Raw genomic sequence first — 26,662 nt, 5'->3', positions numbered from 1 at the left:
GTGGCTAAAATTATGATCAGTGATGGCTGAAGAGCAGACGTCCAGACACTTTACTGACCCCCATCAATCTGCTGGACACAGAGAGCTGAGGACACTGAAGAAATAAAACCTTCTACAGATGGATTTATTATATGAACTGTGTGCAAACCAAATGAGGAACTCACCTAAATATATGAGCAATATATGAGCAAGGTGTGAACATTATAAGTATACAATGTTTCTGTAAACATGTCAGACTATATATTATGCAATTGAGTTAATGCTTGTGAGAACCAGATGTTTTCAAGTCAGCTCTCCTCTCTTATTTACAATTAGACTGTATTTTTTTTCTGATGTTTTATCAATGTTTTTTATTTATTTTATATGTCTATATGAATGCACATGTATGTATGTGTTTGTATGTGTATATGTGCATGTATGTATGCTTGCAAGTCAAAATTTTTAGCCCACTTGTGATTTATTGTTTCTTTTTCAAATATTTCCCAAATGAAAGGTTTTTTCACAGTATTTGCTATGATATTTTTTCTTCTGAATAAAGTCTTACTTGTTTTATTTAGGCTAGAATAATAATTAAAAAAAATAAACATATTAAGGTCAATATTATTAGCCCTCTTAAGCAATTTTCTTTTCAATTGGCTACAAAACAAACCATTGTTACATTAACTTGCCTAATTACCCTAATTAGCCTAGTTAAGCCATTTAATGTCACTTTAAGCTGAATACTAGTCTTGAAAAATATCTAGTAAAATATTATGTACTGTCATCGTCACAATCACCAGCGATCTAGCCTGTGCAGATCGCTGGAGTATTACACATGTGCCACTGATATGAACTACGACTCCCAGAAGTTTTTGCACTCATCACTCCTGCCACAGCTGACAATCATTCAGAGAGTGACACACACACAGCTGAAGTTCATGACTCATTACTTGGACTATTTTTACACCTCACATTCTCACACACTTTGCTGAGTCTTGCTCACTGTTTAAGTCTTTCCGTGTTTCATCCTAGCCTTGTTTTCTCGTATATGTTGTTTGCCGCCTCTTCTTTATGATACTGTTTAAACCTATTTGAACCTTTGCCTGCCCGACAATTACAGTCTTCATGGCAAAGATAAAAGAATTAATTAGAAATTAGTTATTAAATCTATAATGTTTAGAATTGTGTTGAAAAAAATCTTTACACTGAACAGAGATTGGAGGAAAAAAATATACAGAGGGGCTAATAATTCTGATTGTACACACATATGTGTCTTTGTATGTGTACAGTATTATGTAAAAGTTTGGGCACCCCTGATAATTTTCATAATTGCAGGCCATAGCCTGCTGGCCTTTCAAATCTTCATAATTTATTTCATCAACAAATGCAATGCAATTTAAAGAGCACCTATGGTGAAAACAAAAATTTTAAGCTGTTTGGACAGAACTATGTGTGTGTATAGTGTGTCCACAGTCATATTGGGGTGAGATAAACACAAAAAGTCTATTTTTTTCATTTCTTAACGTTAAAACAGGATCCAAATCCCTCCCATTTTGAGGCTGACCACAACTTGACGTAGGAGTGCGGTTTCCCCTCCCATCGAATTGATTGACAGCTGCGTATTAACATGTCTCCATAGTAACACATATAACCATACCAACAAGACAGGGCGTGCCCAAAGCAACCGGGAATAAAAGATCTTTTCAGTTTGCTTGTTATTGATGATGATTGATCATCAATCATCATCAAATGTGATCAAAAGTGAGTTTTACAAGTTTAAAATGTTTTAAAACAGTGCACGTGTGTAATGAATTACAAAAATTTACTTCAGATTTACTTCATCACCACAGCCGCGTGTCAGAACAATTATAAAAGAAGAAGCTTCAGGTTTATTATTAAATCAGGTTTATTTTGAACATTAACATAACGGATATCCATACAGCAGTGGATATTAATGTGTATCCTGCTGTGTGTGTGTATCTGTGTGTTTGCGTGAACTTTGTAACGACATTGTGTGTGACTCATCGTTACAACTCCACAACAAATGATCATTGGTATAGTTCTTACTGTAGTATTTCTCACAAACGTTATGTGAGATCTGCTTCCTTCATGTCTGTCTGTTGTCTGACACAGTCGAGGGCAGAGATTGAGGCACACTGACAGGCACATGAATGGTGGGCGGGGAAAATAAGCATTAAAGGCACAGTACATAAAAACAGCAACGAGCTGTTTAAAGCTAAAAAAAATCTGAGAGGTGTTTTGAGCTGAAACTTTATAGACACATTCTGGAGATACAAAAGACTTGTATTAAATATGGAAAAAGGGGTAAACTACTGTATGTGCCCTTTAGGTCATAACAAAAACAGAATAATGACATCAATCTTTTGTAGAGCCACTTTTTGCTGTAATAACAGCCAGTAGATGTTTTTTTATAGTCAAGGATAAGTCCCTGAATTCTTTCTGAAGGCATTTTGGACCATTCTTCCTTGCACAATTTCTCTAGTTCAGTCAGGTTTGATGGGTTTCAAGCATGAACAGCCCTTTTCAAGTCAATTAATAGATCTTCGATGATGTTCAAGTCTGGGGACTGGAATGGCCAATTTAGACCATTCTGTGATGTCTGAGTATGGATTCCTTGGTAGATCTGGAACTGTGCTTTAGGTCATTGTCCTGCTGGAACATCCAACCCTGGTGTAACTTTAGCCTCTTGACTGATTCCTGAACATTGTTCTTCAGAATCTGCTGATACTGGGTGGAATCAATGCGACCTTTATCTCTGACAAGGTTTCCAGTATCTGCATATATTTTTTTTGCATAAAACTGTATGTATACTGTATGTGCATATAAATGTATATTATTTGGTTCTCTTCTAGTCCATTTTCAAGTAAGTATTAAGCAATGATTACAGCAAGATTGTTTTTGTTTATAACAGCTGAGGTTTGCGAAGTGAAAGAGCTTCAGAGTCTGCAGTTGTGTTTTTTGTTTTGTTATCATGTCATGGACCCCCTATAGCCATGTGACATACAATTAACCATCCTCAATACACATACACTTCATAAACATTAACAATGAACAACCACATCTTAGAGCGTCAGACTCTGTGTATTTGCTCTTGACACACTTTTGCTTCATCTACATCACATGTGCGATTAATGTCTCTAATGCTCCAGTACAAGACACACTGCACTGCAGTGACTCTCAGTGTTAAACTCCTCTGAGGAAAACTGGACTCCATTTTTCATGCTCGCAGCGCAGATGACAACTTGATATGTGCTTGGGGAAAGAGAGGTGGAGCGGAGCATTTATCTGGGGAAAAGAAGTGCCATTCCTTCAGGGTTTTAGTTTGTGTTTTGTTTTTTTAAGCGACTGAAGATGTAGGTCTGAAAAATATTGTTCTATTTCATTTCAGCATTTTCATTCCAGTGGAGGTGAAGGGATATTTTATTGGCCTATATAGTATATTATTTAATATAAAACACATTTATGTTACATACACTACCTGACATAAGTCTTGTTGTTAATCCAAGTTTTGGGAACAATAAATAATAATATGACTTGTAGTTGATCATTTGGTATCAGATGTGGCTTATATGAAAGGCAAAGGCCTCTAGATTACGCTTATTTTGCCAAAATAAAATATGATCATGCCTTGATTTTTTAATATTTAATTAGGACAGTATGGTCTGACTTTGCTTACACAAAAGTCTTGTCACTTAACAGAAATAATTTACAGTATAGAATATAAAGTCATGGTGCAGTGTAATAAAAATATTTATATTGTGGAAGACCCCCATGGGATTGGAGGACTGCATTCATACATCTCAGCAATGACTCAAATAACTTATTAATAAAGTCATCTGGAACGGCAAAGTAAGCGTTCTTGAACTTCCAGAGTTCATCAAGATACTTTGGATTCATCTTTAATGCCTCCTCCCTCATTTTACTCCAGACATGCTCAATAATGTTCATGTATGGTGACTGGGCTGGCCAATCCTGGAGCACCTTGACCTTCTTTGCTTTCAGGAACTTTGACATGGAACCTGAAGTATGAGAAGGAGCGTTATCCTGCTGAAGTATTTGCTCTCTCCTGTAGTTTGTAATGTAATGGGCAGCACTAAAGTCTTGATACCTCAGGCTGTCGATGTTGCCATCCACTCTGCAGATCTGTCGCCCACCACCATACTGAATGTAACCCCGAACCATGATTTTTCCTTCACCAAACTTGACTGATCTCTGCGAGAATCTTGAGTCAATGAGGGTTCCAATAGGTCTTCTGTAGTATTTGTGATGATTGGGATGCAGTTTAACAGATTATTCATCTGAAAAATCTACCTTCTGCCACTTTTCCAAATCCAAATCAATTCCAAATCAACTAGAATTCAAGTTAGCATTTGTTGCTCTTACAACTGGGTTCGACAACAAGACTTTTGTCAGGTTGTGTATAGTAGCATGTACAGTGAATAAAATAAATGTTGGCACCAATTGCCTGTTTCCCAAATATTGAATCTTAAAAATAAATTATAATAGTCTGCAATTTAAAAAATGAATAATTCTTCTTGTAGTTTAAATTAAAAAGTAATTAATTGGTAAATTAAATGAATGTATCTATTTAATGATTAAATTAAATTTAAAAACATTTAAAAATCTAGATGTAATGACAACTTTTAACAGAACTGTGTATTTGTATGAGCTGTGTGACCCAGAGGTCAAGTGCTGCTGGCTGGCCTGTAGAAGAAGGTCAGAATAGACTTTCATGTTTTAAATAATGGCTGCCAAAAACCACACATAGATTACACATCTTATTACCACATCCATCACCTCAAGCTCTATTGCTCATCCAGGGAAAATGTACACACCTCAGTGGATGGAAACTGATCTGCTAATCAAGAAAACATGGAGCAAATGATGATCGCATCAGTGCTACAATTCACAAACATCAGCTAAAGAAACGCATATCGACTATGCAAACCTCTTCTGAACGATTTAGTGAAGAATCTGCTTAAAAACAGTCAAAAAGAAAGATGCAGAGAGAGAACAGACTGTACCTGACACAAACTGCTCTAGATGATAAAGATGAGAGCTAACATAAACACCAACTGCTCAGCTCACTTGTTTTATCGGTTGTTTTGTTTTCTTACGCAGGAAGGGTGCAGAATGTTCATAGCTTTAATTTTTTTTTACTTAATTTTAGGCCAAAATTATTGAATAAAATTGAATAATATTTAGTGGTGGCTATGTTTTGATCCTGCTTGTTTTGTGACCTCATACAGATTTCTGCTATAAACTAAACAGACTCACAGTAGCTGTTGGCTTGTGACAGCCTAGCCTAAAAGCTACAAATAGTTAAAAAATTTTGAAAACATGTTTCAAGATAACTTTGTGCACTGTTAGCATGTTTTAACATGTTGCCAGTATTGCATTGCTACTCTCAGAACATTGTAAAAAAGTAATAACGTTGCTAGCATATAAGATCTTTTAAATGTTGCTAACATGTTAGCTAGCATACTATACAGTTTATAATGTTGCCAGCATGGAGTTAACATTTTACAACATTGTTAATATTTTTAACATGTTGCTGGTATGTTTCTCATATATTTTAACGCATTGCTACTCTTAGAACATTGCAAAAAAGTGATAATGTTGCTAGCATATAGTTCTTTTAAATGTTGCTTGAATGTTTAAACTAGCTAGCATACTATACAGTTTATAATGTTGTTAGCATGTAGTTAACATTTTAGAACATTGCTAATATTTTAACATGTTGCTGGTATGTTTCTCATATATTTTTAAGTAATGCTACTCTTAGAACATAGCAAAAAGTGATAATGTTGCTAGCATATAGTTATTTAAATGTTGCTGGCATGTTTAAACTAGCTAGCATACTATGCAGTTTATATTGCTGCTAGCATGTTTCTCACGTTAATGCATTGCTACTCTAAGAACATTGCTAAAAGTGATTATGTTGCTAGCATATAGTTAAGATCTTTAATATGTTGCTAGCATGTTAGCTAGCACGCTACACAGTTTATATTGTTGCTAGCATGTAGTTGACATTTTCGTTCAATGTTAGTATTTTTAACATGTTGCTATATGTTTCTCACATATTTTAATGCATTGCTACTCTTAGAACAATGCAAAAAAGGGACAATGTTGTTAGCATATAGTTAAGATCTTCTAAATGTTACTAGCATGTTTAAAATAGCTAACATACTATAGAGTTTGCAATGTTGTTAGTATGTAGTTAACATTTTAGAACATTATGAATATTTTTAACATGTTGCTAGTATGTCTCTCACATATGCTAACACATTGTTACACTTAGAACATTCAAAAACAAGTTACAACAAGTTGCTAGCATGTAGTTAAGATGTTTTAAATTTTGCTAGCATTTTTTTAGATTTCTATGTTTTCGCACATTAACAACATTGCTAACATTTTACACATTGCCATAATGCAACAGTTCATAATGTCGCTAGCATCTAGTTGACATTTTAGAACATTGTCAGTATTTTTAACATGTTGCTAGTATGTTTTTCACATAATTTAACACATTGCTATTATTAGAACATTGTTAAAAGTGATAATTTTACTAGCATACGGTATATAAGATCTTCTAAATGTTGCTAGCATGTTTAAACTAGCTGGCATACTGTATAGTTTATAATGTTGTCAACATATATTTGACATTTTAGAACGTTGTAAATATTTTTAACATGTTGCTACTAGTATGTTTCTTACATATTTTAACACACTGCTTCATTTAAATACATTGCAACATTCAAAACAAGTTATAACATGTATGTTTTAGCACACTAACAATGTTGCTTACATTTTAAACATTGCCATAATGCTACAGTTCATAATGTTGCTAGCATCTAGCTGACATTTTAAAAGATCGTTAGTATTTTTACTTGTTGCTAGTATGTTTTTCACATTTTATAACAAATTGCTACTCTTAGAACATTGCTAACATGTTTCTAGCGTGTAGCTATGATGTTTTTTTTTTGTTAGCATATTTCCAGAATGTTTTAGCATATTAACAACATTGTTAACATTTTAATCATTGACACAATGCTACAGTTGATAATGTTGCTAGCATGTAGTTGGCATTTTAGAACATTATTGCTGTTTTAGAAGGTTGCTAGCATCTTTAAGCACAATCACTTACATTGATGTTAATACCATGCTAAAATGCCATAAACTAAAAACATTTTATTGTATTTTATGTAAGCTCAAGCTAACAACAAAATAGAAACATGGTAACAACATGTGATACATGTTAGCAATCTGCTTAACATGCTAACAAAACATGAAAACTGACTAAATGACTTAACATGCTGGAAAATGCTAACAACATTTCCAACATTATTACATGCAAGCTAACTTGTTAAACGCACGCACGCATGCACGCACACACGCACGCACGCACGCATATATATATATATATATATATATATATATATACACATACGTATATACATATATATATAAATATATACATATATATAAATATATACATATATATATACATATATATATATACATATACATATATATATATATATATATATATATATATATATATGTATATACATATACATATATATATATATACATATATATATATATATATATATATATATATATATATATACACACACACACACACACACACACACACACACACACACACACACACACACACACACACACACACACACACACACACACACACACACACACACACACACACACACACACACACACACACACACACACACACACACACACACACACACACACACACATATATATATATATCTACACACACACACATATATATATTTCAGTATTGTTCAATGTAAAAGGAATGTAGATTTTATGGAATGTAGATGTAGATGCAGATTTCAGCAAGTAAAATTTAGGACCTTTTTAAGACCATTATAAATGAAATTTCAGACTTATAGAGGGCTAAACTGTAAGGATTTTTACTTGCCCTATTTCAAAAAATCAAATACTTAAATAATGTGTCAAAACAAGCAAGCCATACATACTTTTCTTTGACAAGCTTTCCAAGCTAATATAAACAGTCTTTCCTGGTCAGTGTACAGTACTCCCTATAAATACATGGAAAACTTGCAAATGTTACACTGTACAAAGTAAACGTTATTTTACAGGTAATTGTCTGTATTGTTTTTACAGAATTTTCCAGTTTTTTCATTATACAGTGAAATACCTGTTGTTTTACAGATATGTTCTGTAATTAAAAATTCTAAACATTAAATTTACAGTTATTGCTTGTAATTTGGTATTACATAATTTTCAGCTTTTTAAAGGAAATGTTATGTATTTTTAGAGAGTAACACATAATTTTGTGTTAATATTTACAGATTATTCCTGTAAAAATAGGGAAGCAAAAATTCAGTCAAATTGTTTTTAGTGAAGATAGTAAACATATGAAGATTAGCATGAGGTTAATAAAGTGAAATAATAGCTTATTGTTTGTAGGCTGCATATAATGCACTGTAAACTATAAAATGTTTATTTTACTACTCTAACAAATGTTGCTACAGTATGTGAACTGTGACGATGACCAGTGATCTAGCAGCAGCAGATCGCTGGAAAACTACACACGGTACTTTAACGAACTTCAACTCGCATACCTGTGTTCCTTATTCTAACTGATTACACACAGTCAGAACATCGTTAAGGACTATAAACTCACATGACACTAACCTTGTTTTTGTTGTTAAACGATGACCAGATGTGTTTTTTGTAAAAAAGAAATAAAACATTAGATAGATAACTTTTTTTTTTTCTCAAGAAAATTGTTTTGGAGTTTAACCTACATATCCTTAAAATATTTGTTAAACTATATTATAGTTTATAGTTATATTTACAGTGTTTTATGACAACAGCAATTATTTGTGCCTAACCTTTTTTTTTAATCATTCTTTAAAAGTTTTTTCCCAATTTTAAAGGTATGTTAAACGTGGAAAATTTTATGAAATATTTAGAGATTTCATGCATAATTACATAAATTAATCGTAATAATTACATTAATAACCTACATAATTACAGAAATGATCCTTATCACACTAATTAATCTGTATAATTACAGTAATAACCTGTATAATTGCAGTGATAATCCTTATAATCACATTAATTATCTGTATAATTACATTAATAAATTATATATTTACAGTAATAATTTGTAAAATGACAGTAATAATTTCTGTAATTGCAGTAATAATTAGCAAAATTGCAGTAATAACCTGTACAATTACAGTTAAAATCTGTAAAATGACAGTAATAACTTGTAATTATGGAACAAGTAATTACAGTTTTTTACAGATTATCTAAATTTTTTATTCTGACAGTTTTTTTTTTTTTCATTTTTTTTACTGCGTTTTTTTTTTACAGTGTATTGTGAGGAACAATATTGTTAAATAGAATTATACAGTGCTCAGCATTTATAAGCGCACCCCTCACAAAACTCTCTTTTAAATTCATATTTTAATAGGAAGCTATACAATATTATATTTGTGCATATACATTAGATTAGACAATTCTGAAGCCAAATCTGAAGCTTATCTAACAAAATAACTTACGATAACGGTCCAAAAGCTAGTACACCCAAATGTATATGTTTTAGAATATTAATATAAATTAATAATAATAAATATTATTAATTAATAATAATAAATATTAAATACAAATTTTAAAAAGAGGAGAAATCAAGAGAAGCAAAAAATTAAGGTTGTAATTTTTTTATTTTGCAATATTTTGTTTGAATTTAATTGTATTATCTTACAATTTCTAAACATCAATTTGGTGAATAAAACATTATTCTATAAATAAATCGTTTAATAAACCTGTTTTGTTTAAATGCAATAAAATAATTTTCTTATATTCACTGAGAAATTTCTAAAAATATTTATTTTCAAAATGTGGTGTACTCAATTTTGCTGAGCACTGTACATAGAGTTTAGTTAAAAGTTTATTGAGATGTATTGTTGGTGATTGTATACTGTATACATGTGTTGGCATGATAAGGTAGCTTTACATGGATATTGGAAATCTAAGACCCCTTTAAAAAGATTTAAGATCTCTCATTTCTTTTTATTTTTCACTGTATTAAATATTATTCAAGTTAACAGTTACAAAATTGTATTCTGAAATGTATAGAAAGTCAGCTGAACAAGTTTCTGTTGTGCATAGCTCTAACAGTTGACAGTAAGACAAAAAGTAGTATTCCTAGTACACATAGGAGGACAAAAACCTCACTTAAGTTATACAACATCTGAACAGTGCCTTTAGGTGTGATTACTGTATTGGCTCTCAGTTGTGCATTTTTTTTTTTTTTTATAAAATTTGGTTTATTCCTAAAGTATTCATATAGATTTTTATATCGTTGTTTACATCAGAAACACACATTTAATTGTCTCTAGAATAAACGGCAATGCTGTGCCTGCAATGATGGGCAGCGTTCACTGCCTTTTCTTTAACAAAACAAATGGGAGGAGAAAAAAAAAAAAAATCAATAAACCTTTCAGACACTGCATCCATTTGGCAGAGCCGTTCCAGCCCAACTTTCTCAAATGACAGAGAAAAGAGGTGGTGGGGAAAAAGGGAAAGCAATAAGAAATGCTATCAGGTTACTACCTATCTGTGCGATCATCAGCTCAGAGAAAGAAATAGCAGATTGCTGCAGATGAGAACACAGTTACTGTAAAACACAGATCATGGCAAGAATATGTTGAATGTGTTTGCTCTGGTAACAAATCTTTTTTTCCTAATTAAACAATAAATAAAAGTAAAGCACAAAGCCAAACACACATCTGAAGTCAGAATTATTAGCTCTCCTAAAATATTAGCCCCCTTTTTCTGTTTCTATTTCTGTTTCTAATAACTAATTTCTAATAACTAATATATTTTTTATTTGAAGACAGTACATAATATTTTACTATATATTTTTTAAGATGCTAGTATTCAGCTTAAAGTGCAATCTAAAGGCTTAACTAGGTTAACTAGGCAAGCTATTGTTTAACGATGGCTTGTTCTGTAGACAATCGAAAAAAAAAAGCTTAAGAGGGCTAATAATATTGACCTTAAAATTATTATTTTTTTAAACATAAAAAATGTTTTCCTTCTTGCCGAAATAAGACAAATAAAACTTTTCTCCAGAAGAAAAAAAATCCTTGCTCTGTTAAACATCATTTGGCAATTATTTGAAAAAGAAAAAAATATACTTCACAGGAGGGCTAATAGCTTTGATTTCAACTGTACCTTTCATGCAGTATTATTATTATTTGCAGTACAAAATTATTATTTAAATGTATTATTTATTATTTGTTTGTTTAAATGAAAGTTTACTGAACTGGAAGTTCAACCCATAACTTGAATTAGTCATCGCATGTGGAAAATGGTGGACACTCAAACTCATGAGCTAATGAAACTAACAAGGTGGGATTGACTGGAACTTTGAAGTCAGAAGTGAGATATTTCACTGCTGAAATTCCCAGCTCTAGCTATGTCTGGAACACAGCATTATTTACAGAAAATGTTTCACATACTGTACTGTAAGGTAGCTTTGCACCAGGGGTGGATTTAGTGATTTGGTGGCCCTAAGCAATTCTAGGCATGGGGCCCCAAGTCCTAAAATGCAAACCTTTTTACTCTTATGTAATTTTTATTTATTTTGCTGTTTTTTTATATCACTCAATCTTCTTAATGATGTGTTATCTTAATAAAATCTCTAAATTCTAAATGATTAGTCTTCAAATTGAGTTTACAACAAAAATAATAAATAAATGTATATATTATAAATTTGACTGCTGGACTGCTCCTTGTTTAGGGGTGGTGGACATTTTATTTTTTAATATTATTATTACATAACCCTACATTATCATAAAATATTATATTTTATTATATATTAAATAATATTTTATTACGTAAACATTTCATTTGTTTGACTCTTACTATACAAAATATGATAGAAAAGTATGTTATTTATAGTTTATAGGTATAATTTACACTTTTAGATATTTATTGCGGGCTCCATTTCCTGGGGTCCTAAACAGCCGCTTACTATGCTTATTGGTAAAATCCACCCCAGCTTTGCACTATCCTCACTGAATCAGAATTAGCCACCACCTGTGAATTGATGTCAAATGATGCACCTCATTGAGACGGGTACTTAGGGTACTTTGGTCTGCCCAAAGTTCAAGTTCACATATTTTTAGCATCGTTCTAGATGTTATTTCCAAGTAGGACAACTCAAAATTCTAAATCTTCTGTAATACAGCATATGCTAACAAAAACAAACCACATTGGTTACGACATCACCATGTCTCTTGACCCACCAAAAATTCGAATGCAAGTATTATTTATTATTTATATTTTTTATAAATTTGAGAAATATTTGAAATTAGCCTTTTTTTACAACCCTAGTTCCCTCATTCACTCACTTTCAAGAGTTCACACTTAGCTGATGATTGATAAGTAAAAAGCAAGTTTGGCATGCTGTCCCGGGAGAGAGAGCCCTGAGCTTTGAAGATCCTCAAGCCTGGGGCTCCCTCCCGTTTCATGAAGAGAGAGGGGAGTCTGAGCTCAAGTAGGTCTCGAGAGCTCCTGTGTATTTAGTTAAGAAAGAGGGGAAAGGAGGGCTGAATGGGGGGATTCTTAAAGATGCAGATGAATAAGGTAAAGAAATCCGGCTATTTATTCATCTGATTGGTATATCATGTGATTGCTAATGCGGGACCCGCTGTGGTCAATCATAAGCATGTGATCTTATGAGTCTCGAAATTAGTTTATATATACTGTAAACTTCACATAATTTGGCTTAGTCCCTCATTTATCAGGGGTCACCACAACGGAATAAACCAGCAATTACTCTGCCATATGTTTTATGTGGTAGATGCCCTTCCAGCCATAATCCAGCACTCATTCCCACACACACTCATATATTTCGGTCAATTTAGTTTAACCAATTCTCCTGTATAAATATCAGTGGTTCTTAAGGTAAAAAAAGTATTGAAGAACTAAGACGTGCAAATATGTGTAAAACAACTAAAGAAATTTCACAAATATTGCTGTATATATTGAGAAAATTTGCCACCAAATAAGTAGTTTTAGGCCAAAATAATCTGAAATTTTCAACACAAAATCCAAGAGGGGCACAGAAAGTATTTAACAGCTACAGCCTGGCAACTGCATTTGAAAGCCAGTGTAAAAAATTGTGAAAAGAACAAAATGGCAGTGTAAAATAGCCTAACCAACATGACAAAAAACACGGTATGAAAATAAAAAAAACATTTTGATAAAAGGGAGGTTGAATTTAAAACAATCTTAAATACAGAAATCAATATTTCATGACTTGGACAAGTAATATAAAATTCCCTCACATTCAAAGTCTGAAATGGACCTTTTAAGAAGTTCCATGACCATGGGAACCCAGTAAATTCATCATCATTAGCAGCAGCAGCAGCATGTTGACTGTGTGCTCAAGCAGATGTGGTTCTCCTACCGTGATGGTTCTCCTCCGACTGGTTGAATCCACAAAGCTGGCAGATGGAGCGGACCCAGCGGTTCATCTCCTCCTCGGTTTCGGCAACCAGGTAGAAGGTCCTCTCTACCGTCTTTATGTCAAAGACGAAGCTGTCCTGAAACTCCTTGCGCTTGAAGGTGAGGCCTGCGTCCACCTGCTCGCAGCAGTGCAGGTCGATGATGCGGATGGGCTTTTTGGCATGATCGCTCTTGTAATACTCTAACACGTCCGGGTCTCCACTCATGCGGCCACTGCGCAGGATAAACCAGCGCTTCTTCCATGCCTGAGGAGAAATAAGAACAATCATGATTGAGGAAAGATCAATTTAGATAACACTGAACAACGATTTGCCAACAATTATATTCAAAGCACCAGATTAAAAAAACATCAAGACAAACTTTGATGTTGGCTTGACCATCACACTGTTAACAATTTCCTGTAGAATTTACAGTAACTTACTGGCAGTAGTTCACCAGTAACTTACTGTAAATCAGGGGTTCTCAACCTTTTTCACATTGGGGCCCACCTCCTTCTCTGATAATTTTTTCAAGGCCCACCTGTCTGACAATTTCATTTTAACTGATTGTCTAGAAAATGTATTATTTATTAGCAACAATAAAATATTTGTTCTGTCTTATTATTATTATTTTCTCATTTTTCTATAGCATTTTATAAAACAAGCAAAAAAAAAAAATCTATATCTATATAACATATTTAATAATGAAATCAAACAATTATAGTTTAATATTTAAGTTAATTTTAAGCCTAATTGGCCTCAGTAATCCTACATATGGGCCGTGAGATTAAAATTAATATTAACTTAAATATTAAACTATAATTTACTATAAACTATATATTTATAATTTATAAACTATAATGATTTCATTCTCAATTGACCGGTTGAAAATCCCAGCCTAATCTCATGAGAAAACGTAAGTATTTTACGTTTTGTCAGTTTACTGGCTAATTCGTACGAGTTCAGTCATACGAAATTGTACGATTTTAAAAGGAGGCGTGGCACCTAACCCCACCCCTAAACCCCTAAAATACTGCATTTACATCTACAGCACCCTTTATCTTGCTGTATATGCATTTACATCATTACATATTTTACTGTAAAATATACGGTAATTTTCTCAATGCGACTTTAAAATACATTAACATCAGTGGTGGAAAGAGTACTGAAAAATCATACTTAAGTAAAAGTACCATTACTTGCCTAAAATGTAGTGCAAAGTATCTGTAAAAAGTAGTAAAAGTATCTGTTGTAAATATTACTCTAGGTATGAGTAAAAAGTAGACCTTTGAAAAGTACTTAAGAGTAGTGAGTAGTGAGCATTACACTCTAAAAAGCTGATGCATTTACATGTAATTTGTGGATGTGTGTAAATGTAATATTCTGTAGTGGATTTAGTGATTTCCCAGCAGGTCCACACCATCATACGACATTAATATTGGGTTAGATTTAGGTTGTGATGTCAAGTGACCAAAATTCAATATCTAGGCAGCACCGAAGGACAATGTTATTTTGATGTCCAATAACGACGTCAAATAGCATTGATATTTGGTTGATTTTAAGGTGTGTTGGAAAGTGACCAAAATCCAGCGTTGAGCCAACATTTTAAATCAGCGTCATATTGATGTCAAATACTGACATTTATTTGTCAGGTATGGCAAACAAAATCCAACATCTGATAGACGTCATAGTGGTAACATCCACACAACATCAAGCTGTAACATCATTAAGCATTGTTATCTGGTTGATTTTAGTTTGGACATTGATGTCATGTATTCTGATATGTCCCCACGATGTTGGGGTACAACATGCCTGCTGAGTGTTTAAAGCCATTTCAGTCATCATACAGTAAACATCTGTCATTTTCTCATCAGTGACACCTAAACAGTGACATCAGTGGCATCTAAACAGTCAATGCGTGTAAAGATTTTGGACATCTTCTTGGACACTTTTAGTGCTTCCAAACAGTTTGCTGCAATTATAAATCGCCCATGTCTTGAGGTAGTTCATTATGATGCGATTTACCCTCTATGTGCGATTTGATTGGACAGGAATCACAGCACTGATTTTTCTAATCCCCACACACAGGAAAAAAAATAAGTTTTTGAAGTTTCCATTTGACTTTCAGGACAAGTTGGAACAAAAGAATGCAACTTAACAGCATCAGACCAATAAAAGCATGTCATTTGAAAGCATGGCTCAGTACAAGATGTAAGTATTTCTCAATATCTATACCATGATTTTAATGGCTTACATACAATCTTAAATTTGTAGGTTTTTACTTACAAACAACAATAAATGTAAACTCATTTGTTTAAAATTATTTTCTAGGTATTCATCTAACAATGAGAGATCAACTGAAGAATGCTAAGGACCTTGCTAAGGAAGAATGCTCTTTTTTTTTAAAGATATAAAAGATTATTATGGGTTTTTGAAAATGACCTTCCATGTAGTGTGTAACACAGCTCTAAGTGAAGTGAAATATCCAATTAAGGCTTAAATCTGTAAGTGTACAGTGTTTAAAACCATTGATTCATCTATAAAAGTGCTTAGTGCTTCAAACGAGTCATCTTGATAACGAGTCATTAGGTGTTTCGCAATGACGCGGCTACGAAACACAAGCCCCGCCCAGTAGTTGCGCGCGCAAACCCGGGAGATTTGAAACCTGCAGCCCCACTCACTAACACAGAAAAAAAGGCTAGATACACAGACGCCGGTTGAATGAAGTCATGCTGTGCTCACCTGGATATTATTGAAAGTCTCTACCCAAAGATGATACTGTGAAGAGTCAGTGGTTGAGGTTTATTTTTGCAAATATAAATTATAGCATTATAGCCCAGCCTTGTGCAGTTTGAGTGCTTCTGGAAACTACATGTTTACAAAGAAGAATTCATCGGCCGTTTGTTAAAGGAAGGATCAGAAAAGACTATTGATGTAAGGGACTATGTCGGAACATGGATCAGTGAATCATGGATCAGTTTCTTTTTCCATTTCACAAGTGTAAGTACGATTAAAATTGTTGCCTCGTTTACTCTAGCTTGCAAATTATGTATTTAATTGTGTTTTGTTACTTGTAATCGCGTGTACTGTATCAGGTTACCTCTTTATATTCTCATATCGCATGAAAAGTCACGTTGAAAACGCGACGCGTGCCGCTTTGTTTATGGATTTCACGTTAAATGCGTTCGTGAGCTGGCGTTCCATCGCTGTTTGTTGCTTCTATACTCATCATCAGCTAGGGGCTAGGAGACTCGTGTCGATCTCCCCAGTTCTTCTTCTGAGGAGGGTAATGTGTGTATGTGTGTGTGTGTGTGTGTGTGTGTGTGTGTGTGTGTGTGTGTGTGTGTGTGTGTGTGTGTGTGTGTGTGTGTGTGAAAAGAGCAGGTAGAGTGTGACGGCTAGGACACTCGTGTTGATCTCCTTCCCAGTTCTTGGAGTTTTTGCTCAATACAATAGTTAGTCGTCTGTATTTTCAAGTCCATAGTCTGTATTTACATTCACCCACTGGCAGCCAAAATCCACTATGAAGCGTGTATGCACTGTGACTACTTTTATATTGTTGATTAGCGGCTGTCAGTGTCGTCCAAACGCAGCAGGCTGTCATCGGTCCAATCAGCGCAGATTTGTTTTGCGCTAAGGAGAGGTTTGGGAACAAATGAATTGCTGAACGATTCATATGGGAGTTGCTGGGATTAGGTAAAAATAAACGCAGATTATAAAACCAAGGTCGCTGGTTTGAGCCTCGGCTGGTTCAATTGGCATTTCTGTGTGTAGTTTGCATGTTCTTCCCGTGTTCGTGTGGATTCCCTTCAAGTGCTCTCGTTTCCCCACAAGTCCAAAGACATGCGCTACAGGTGAATTGGGTAAGCTTATTTGGCCAAAGAGTATAAGTGTGTGTGTGTGTGTGTGTGTGTGTGTGTGTGTGTGTGTGTGTGTGTGTGTGTGTGTATGGACGTTTTGTAGGACTGAGTTGCAGTTGAAAGGGCATCTTCTGTGTAAAACATATGCTGGATAAGTTGGTGGTCTTATCCAACCATCTTCCCCACATCCAACAGTTCAAGTACTGGAGGACCCAACCGACTGGACATTAATCTCATTTTAAATGATCTCATTTAAAGAACACCTTGATGTTTCTGCAGTGGAATGTTTTGAATGAACTGTGGATGGTGACAAGACTCTACCTACTCCAGTTACCAGAGTGATCAACCTTGTTTTTTGTTTCTCTACGTGCTCTTGGATAATACATCACAATCATCAAGTTAATTCAGCGCACTGCTGTCATTCATGCATGAAGCAAATTTGTAAATAACTTGTGGTCCTAATGACTATCAAAGAACATTTTCTAGCTATGAGTGCCTTACATGTCATGTTTACCAAAAGCATAAACATATTGTGTTACAACAAATTACAACTCCACTTGAGGAAGATGAAGACGAGGCTACTGATGTTTTTGGTTTTCTGCACTGTGGAAGCAATTAATAGAGAAACTTTGCCTTCGTTCTAAAATACAGAGAAAATGTTGAACACATATTATTTATTATGACTGAGTATTCTGGCTAAAGACAAATACTTTGGACTTTATAAAGTGCAGTACTTGATGCAGCCTGTGTAATGTGTTTATAGATCTTAAACAGTATTCTTTTGGTCTTTGTATCAGTGTAGATTATTTACTGTACAGTGAGTGGAAATTTTTTTGTAATCTAAATTGTTCTTTTTACTGTTTTAAATGTCTGCGTTATACTTGCAGTGTAAATTTATTTCTTGACACCTTCAGTTGTGAGTTGTAATGAAATATTTTTACATTTCTAAATAAAAAAATGGGCATCTGTAAACCCAAATATTTTATTTATTTGCGCATGCAGTCACCAAAGGGTGACCACCTGGGTGACCTACTGACCGCCTGGGTCAGTATCCTGAATATGCTATATAATATAATAAGGTACATTTTCATACCTTCAGTGTCTACAATTTTGTTCCTTGGGGGTACAAATTTGTCCCTTAAATACAAATGTAGAAAGTACAATTTTGTACCTGTAAAAAGAGTTTAGATGCAAAAACCTTTAAATGCCATTTGATATTTTGAAAAATCAACAAGTCACAAAACATGAAAGTACAATTATTAAGCACATTATAAATGTGGTAACAAGTCAAGAATACAGCATTTGTAGCTGCAGTCATAAACTGCTTACTAACGTTTATTAATGCAGAGTTAATGTTTAACAAATAATTAATTCACTATTTGCTAATGCTTAATAAATGATTAGTGTGTAGTTATTATAGTGTTACCAATGTTTCTTTCATTTTCAATAAAGTCAATTGTATTCCTTCATCCCATTTAACTGTTCATTTTGAATACAGAAATATGAAGCCCCTCATTCAACAAAGCCAAGAGTTTACCGTGTTCAGTTTGTGTTTGTGCTTCATTTACACTGATCAAAACAACAATTTGTTGAGTTTCTGTGGGTGTGTGTTCCACTTTAAGTGTGTGTTTTATTTGAGACAGGTGCAACTCCCACACAGTTTCCTGCTCAGACAGAACTCTGAGGGGGGAGACAAACACACAGACGCGCACACACGCACACACACGATTGCGAGCGTCTGCTGTTTGATGATCCATAAAATCTGACGTGACTCACAAACACACATTATGCTTCATCTGCAAACACCAGGATTTCCCAATTGTCCACAAACACACACGTGCTTCATGTGTAGTAGACGGGAATTTCCCTCATTTGAATGTAAATTGATGTCTGGCAGAACACACCATATGCCAAAGCAAGTTATTAAATAAAATAAATAAAATGGGTGTATTTTGGGCAGTTTAGGGCTGCAGCCAATTAGAAAGCAGAGCACAGGTGAGGGTGGGCCTGTGTCTGAAGCTTGGTCGTAATGCATTGACACAAAAAACAGTTTTGTAATGATGCTATAGGCTGTTTGCAATCACATGGTGATGCGTCAAATTCAGATCGAGGACAGGAAGAAAAAACTTAATGGAAGACAAAGAGAAAAGTCTGTATTTTCACGATTTATGCCATATTTCAATGGAGATGTAAATAGAAAATAACCACATATGTTGGGCATGATCCTTATATCATGAAGAGGGCCGAGATTTCTACTGAACTCATATTTGCCTGTCATTAAGGCGGTAATGTAGATTCTGTAAGCCATAACAAGGGCCAGACGGAATCTGCAGACATTTTTTGCTATTTCTGCACAGAATTTTTAAAAACTGCGGATTTATGCAGAATGATTTTGGGAGAATCCTAACTAAAACCTCAATATATGAACTAAAAGGTAATACCTTTTTAACTTGAATTTAATGTGTACAATGCAAAGCCAATTAGATCCACTTTATTTGGTAAGCAAAGCAAGTCTTCTATATAATATATCTACTAAAAGACAGAAAATATTATTTTACAAACTGTATTGTAAATAAATTATATTAACATTTTCATATTACTCAACATTATTACTGAAATTAATTTAAAAACTGAACAAATATAAATTTACACACGTTTACACAAGTAAATAAACATAATTAATGATGGGCTAAAAATCTGAGGAAATCTGAGGAATCGTGTGCAGATTCCGTGTGGGCCGTGACATGGAAAAATATTGTAGTAAATGCTGTGGTGTTTACTTGAATTAAACTTTGCAATTAGGCTACATGGTTGCTGTGGTACAACACAACAGTGGTAACAAATTATGCATGCAGATAACTACAGATAGCTACAATTTTCTACACTATACACTATTACAATGCACCAGTTTACAAGTTACAGTATTATTAGTTGACCAGTTAACTATACTACAGTACTCTGTAGCACTCCTTAACAAAGAGTTGTACTACTGTATACATTATAGACTTTACTACAGTGTGGTTCAAAAACATGTACAGTAGGTGATACTTTAATATGACCATTACTGCCACACCATGTACCGCCGCCGCTCTAAAGGAGAAAGAACGTGTTTTTTAGGTATGACCGCAGTTTGTGACTATGCCGCCAGGTGGCACAAAGGGACGGGATGCGAATGGACCGAAATAGCCTATACATTAGCTGTAAATACTGTAAAGCATTATAATTCATTCATTAACCATTAAAAAGACAACTAGGCATTTGTTATGACATTGATAGGATCAAACTTATGATTCATTTTTTATATTAATAATTTTATATTAATAATAATTATTCATTACTATAGTTTTTTTTCCATGGGGATAAGACATACATAAAAAAACTGATGAAAGCATACAAAAGCATGGATGCATAGTCATCATCACACACGGTAATCATCATTATTATTTTTTGCTGACGGGTAAACAGTGCTCCACAATAAAAACTGTCTAGTATTGCTTACAAAGGTAGCATTTTATTTATATATTTTTTTTTCGGTCCACTTGCTATCAACATTCACCTCTGTTGCACATCTCGATGTTAAGGTTACGGTTGTTTATTCTGCTGAAAAGCAGATTATTGCAAAACAAGGCGGAGATTTCATCGCCATTACATGGCAGGGTAAGTTATTTATGTTCTCCTGGATTTTGTGTGGCGGTGTTTGCAGTATCTGATTTTTATATAATACATTAATACACATAGTCTTTATAGTGCTGTCAAGCGAATTATTGCATTAAAAAAAGGTTTGTACACATGAATGTATTGAAAAAACACAAATATATAACACGTATATAATATATACACGCCATGTTTTTTTCAATTTTTATCTAATTTCTTAAACTTTTCCCCATTTATGAGCAAAAACTTTATACTCTATAAAAGTTGTTTGGCATTTCTCATTTTGGCCAATTTAACAATTATAAACAACATATAACATAAACATTTGATGTTCTGATAGCGATTTTTATGTAGGAGAATCACTTCCTGCCCTCCATCTGAATGTTGCATGTCATCAATGAGCATCTCTTGACAATTCGACAGATTACTAGATTATTATGTTGTTTGTTAAATAACATATAAATCAGTGTTGGGGAAAGTTACTTTAGAAAAAAATGCATTACAATATTGAGTTACTCCCTAAAAAAGTAACTAGTTGCTAGGGCTGGGCGATTGATCGAAAAGAAATTGAAATCGACATTCACAACCTATAATCGATCTGTTTCTTTTTCTGCGTCGAGACCATTGACGGAAAAAAAAAAATATATATGGACAACGCAACTTTTTCCATTGAATGCTTTAAATGCAAAATGCCTCATGATGGGCACAAACTGTGGCAAAAAACTGCTGAAATTAAAGCCTGGGCATGCACAGAGGGACTACCTGATGGAGCCAGAGGCGGAGCTGCAGAATCAAACTTCCAACCAAACGATTGTACGTCAAATCAACCACGCCCCTCTAACTTCTCATTTGACCACCCGTTTTTGCACTGTAACAAAGGCTCATTACATAAATATAAGCACTTATATTTAAAAACACATAATAATATACAATTTATTACAATACGGTGTGATGTAAGCTGTTTGGACTGTAAAAAACATAAACGATCTTTTATACAGCCTAACCTAAGTTAGACTAAGCTATGGTGAGCACAAAAAAATTTCTCTTATAATGGGTTGTTGGTATTTGGGATATAAATGACATCTGTAAAATATGAAAAATAACATAAACAACACATATATTCTATATTAGAAAGGTTATGTTTAATTGACAATCAACAGGACCCAAAATGTAGACATCATGGACAGATATTTGCCATGCAGGGAAAATGTGCGTAAATATTAGCAAAAGATAAATACAGCAAGATTTCAAAATATCAACAGGATATTTACACATCCCATCACAGCACAGTATAAAATAATACTCATCAATTTGTTCAATAAACTTGACACTATTAATCTAACGCTGCTGCAACATCGCTTGTATATTGTTTATTATTTTTTCTTTGCCTCCGTTTTCATCTGGTTAATTCGCTGCCTTAATTATATCAGGCAAAGAAGAATTTACATTCATTTCACATTCAATTTTTATTATGTGTTTTTTTAAATAAAAAGCCAACAGTAAATGATGTATAAATAAAATATAACATTTACAGTTGGCTTTTTTTTCCATTCAAGGCTGTTTCTAGAACGCTCAATAAGCAAATTCAGTAGATTAACTTGATAACAAGTCGAAACTCAAAATGTCAGACACGTCCTTTGAATCAAGTTTGAATAACGTTACAGGAGATCGATCTGGATATACTGCAGACCAGGGGTCACCAATCTCAGTCCTGGAGGTCCGGTGCCCTGCAGCAAATCTTTGCGCTTAGCAAACGATATTAAATACGTTGGCTAATAGATGTCTTTAGTGGAGTGCATACAAAGCCGATTCCTTATGCACGAAAGTAAAGGAGTAAAGAGTAAAAGTAAAGAGAAAAGAAAGTAAAGAGGTCGAATGGAGAAGGTTCATTCTTTGTCCTTGTGCTGCAGGTGGTCTGATTAACTGTTTTCTCGCTAGAGATGCATTCAGTTTTTCCACTTACAAAGTCTGGCATATAGCAAATGCGCCATAGCATGACGCAACTGACTCTTAAAGGGAATGGGAGATGATACTCTGATTGGTTTTATACTTGTTATGCTCAAAACACACCCATAACTCATTAGAAGAATAAGCAAAAGGGGATTCGGACATGACCTTAATGCTTTTGCACCTAGATTATTAAAGTAGAGCCCCAAAAGCTTTTGGAGGAAAGATCAAGGTGCCATAATGCAGCTCAAAAGCATAAATAAATGAAATGGAAAAAAAAAAAACATGAATCACAAAATATAGAAAACATTTACATTTACAGATATTTTTTACAGCGTACTCTTTAAAAAATTAATAATGTGACAAAGCAATTATCTGCACATTATTCAATAAAAATGTTAGATTGATAGATTGTCTAATGGATTATAAATATAAAAAGAAAAAACTAATTGAAAAACTGTTTTTGTCTATGTTAAGACACACAAAAACATGCATGCAGACTTCCACACAAGCATAAATAGGTAGACTTTAGATGTGTGTGATGTCCAGTGCTGAGAGTTATTTCAGTCCGGACAGAAAGTACAGAGAGAAACAGCCCGGATGATGGAAAGAGGTTGAGTGGCCCGATGCCAGAAGTTTACTTCCGCCCCACATCGCTCTCGCTCGCTCTCTCTCTCTCTCTCTCTCTCTCTCTCTCTCTCTCTCTCTCTCTCTCTCTCTCTCTCTCTCTCTCTCTCTGCTGACACACAGGATCCCACAGGCTCTCTTTCCTCCATCAACACAAACACACACACACACACACACACAGAGATGGAGCTCCTCCACCAAGGCCAGTGTTTGAGTGAGCGAGAGCTGCTCTACACCCCCGCTCTTCCCGCATCAGCCTCACTGTCCGGCCCGGAAGAGTCGAATGAATCCCAACACACATCCTGTGTTTGCTCAAGCCTGCTGCTGACCTCCTCTCACTGTCTAGTGCACACTGTTTAGTGCACACCACATATATATATTTTTTAACAATTACTTGTTTAAAATGAGTTCATGAGTTCACCCAATATTTCACCCACAAATGTTTCCGTCCACACATTTTATTTTGCACTATATATTGCAGTGGTCCCTCATTATTTGCGGGAGTTACATTCTAAAACTAACCTGTAATAGCCGAAATCTGCAAAGTATTCAGCTTTATTTTTTACAATTATTTTATATATTTAAGGCTGTAAAACCGAGACACTGCTCGCTGCAGAGCTATTTGAGCTTGAGCTCTTGTTCCTCCTCCTGTAAGCCGTTTTAATGCGTCCACCCACCCCACCCCTAACCCCAACCCCCAGTGACATCACTCATAGAAGAAGTGCAAGGAAGGAGGAGCTGGAGCTCAAGCTCCTCCTTGCTGGAGCTCAGCTCTGCCCAAGTGGCTCTGCAGTGAGCACCACTTGGTAAAACCCCTCACTACACACTTTATACACTTTTCACAGACAGGCATTAACATTTTTACACTTTTCTCTCTTGTTTAAAAACACACAAAGTTCCCAGAGTAATATTCTTTTTTCCTGCAGTCACTGATACACAAAACTAAAGCAAACTCCATACTTAAGGGGGTCACACAGCACAGGCACTACACACATGACAGTTGGAAGTAACACACACTGGACGCACACATTCGCATACGATTTAAAATGAAATTATTCAGATGACGCTCTGTAGCATGGCAGAAATATGAACAGTGTCCTGAGTCGTAGCTGGGTACCGCAGACAGCTGCTGACTTGCTGATATAAAACTATGTTTACAATTTTAAAATGCATAGCACTGCGTAGCGTGGCGCCTCCAGTGTGTAACCCCTTTACGATAGTCTTGTTGCTGACAGTTACAACCCTTTTTGCTTCCTTGGTGGAGCTTACACTGCTAGTAGGGTTGGGCGATGTCGACCAATTTGGCATCGTATGATGTCTAATGTGAAACATTGCGATAGACGATGGCATGGTCGTCATAGGCGGCGGTGAATTAATTATTTCTGACATTTTGAAAACTATGACGTATTAGTGTAAACGGGGCCTAAGTGTGTATTTTTCGCTAGTGGATTTGCGACGGGGGTGGGGCGGAGGATTGCGATGCCAGCCCAACCCTAACCGCTAGTGATGAAAGATTTAGGTTAATTTGGCAAGCTGAACCCATTCTGTACTGTACACGGAGGAGATTGATTGACAATGGTCTACAGCCAATCAGGATGCAGAACACAATGCGCTGTAAAAAAAAGAATAAAAATAAGCATGTCAATTTGCAAAAAAAAAAAAATCTGCAAAGAAGAACCACGTTACAATGATATACCTAGCTCACATTGTTATTCTTAAGGTAAATAATTAATCAGTGAAAATTATTTTATTTACTGAAAAAAAAAGGTTTGTTTTGGTAATCTTCAATCAAAGTCTGACCATTTGCTTTAGCGTTTGGAGTGGCGGCCTTCTGATCATGTCAACCTGAGGGCTTCCATAGCAACTATATATTCACACCATCCTTTACTGTTAGTCAGAGCCATAGAGAGAGTGAGATACGGCATCTCCATTGACTCCCCTGGAATTTTTTTTCAACAGCAATGGCGGCTCAAGAAGCCTCTCAATAGTTCCCGGAATTTAGCACTACTTACAGCCGAGCTACTGCTGAAGATGGCTGGTTTTGCACTTATGAAAGGTACGAAGTTTCTAAAAATAAGATGTGTATGTTTTAACGTTATCTAGCATTATTTGAATAAATTCTCTTTCTCTATGGCTTTGCTGTCAGTGTTGCCAGATGTAGCTGACCTATTCTAGCCCAAAAGCTGTCCCAAACCTGCCCAAACACACAAAAAAATGGCCAAAATATTAGATAAATATTATATTTAGTTTCAATTTATTTAAATCAAAATTAACCTTGTTACTTTAACTGTCCTAATTTTTAACCATACAGCAACCAACACCAGCAGTCACAGAACCACAACATAACCGCATCACATCGAAATTCTTCCCCCTCTCACTCACACACTGCATTTAATATTGTGTAGATTACACTACCTATTACAGAATGTTTTACTTTCAAAATGGGGAATAAATTCGTCCCATTTGACTTTAAATTCTTTTGAACATAATTAGGGGGTTCTTGTCAATCAGACAACACTTCTATGTTTGTTCTTGCTGTCAATTGTGGAAAAAAGTATCGATAAAGTGTCATGATAAACTGCTGTGTTTAACTGCAGGCGTTGTGTTATGCGAGTGCACGTGAAGGGGAATTAGATTTGTCCGAGGAGTCAGATTTTGGTACAACTCTCCTACACCTCCTCTTGTGGGTGGGCCCACGCGGTTTGCGCTATGCACTGGTCATGAATGGATTAGGAGCACTCAGTTATGTTTTGTTAAATAAACTGCATAAAAAAAAAATATTTTTCAAAACCGCCCAAAGTTTGTCAACTCACCAATGCCATTAACCACCCAATCCATTAGTTTGCGCTTTAGGGAATGAGGCACAAAAGAAAGCCCCGCCCCCTACTCAATATTCCATTTCAGCAGGAAGTACATCAACATACTGAAATAAAAGTCTGAGCAACTTTAACAGAAACAGGAAGATGGCACATGTGGAAACACATTGACTAATTAAATTGTAGCTTGTAATTAAAAAAGTCAAAAAAG

General features: G+C 34.7%; 1 protein-coding gene across 1 annotated transcript in view; it reads right to left on the bottom strand.

The window, feature by feature from the left end:
- gab2 (GRB2-associated binding protein 2) overlaps positions 1 to 26,662 on the bottom strand; it is a 144,703-nt gene that overhangs the window by 55,249 nt on the left and 62,792 nt on the right. The window contains exon 2 of the mRNA XM_056474540.1: positions 13,511 to 13,814. Coding sequence (XP_056330515.1) covers positions 13,511 to 13,814 — 304 coding nt within the window. The remainder of the gene's footprint in view (positions 1 to 13,510; positions 13,815 to 26,662) is intronic.

The sequence above is a fragment of the Danio aesculapii genome, chromosome 15 (assembly GCF_903798145.1).
Source record: "Danio aesculapii chromosome 15, fDanAes4.1, whole genome shotgun sequence".
Classification (NCBI taxonomy): domain Eukaryota; kingdom Metazoa; phylum Chordata; class Actinopteri; order Cypriniformes; family Danionidae; genus Danio; species Danio aesculapii.
Note: the sequence above shows the minus strand (reverse complement) of the source record. Positions and strands in the feature narration are given on the sequence as shown.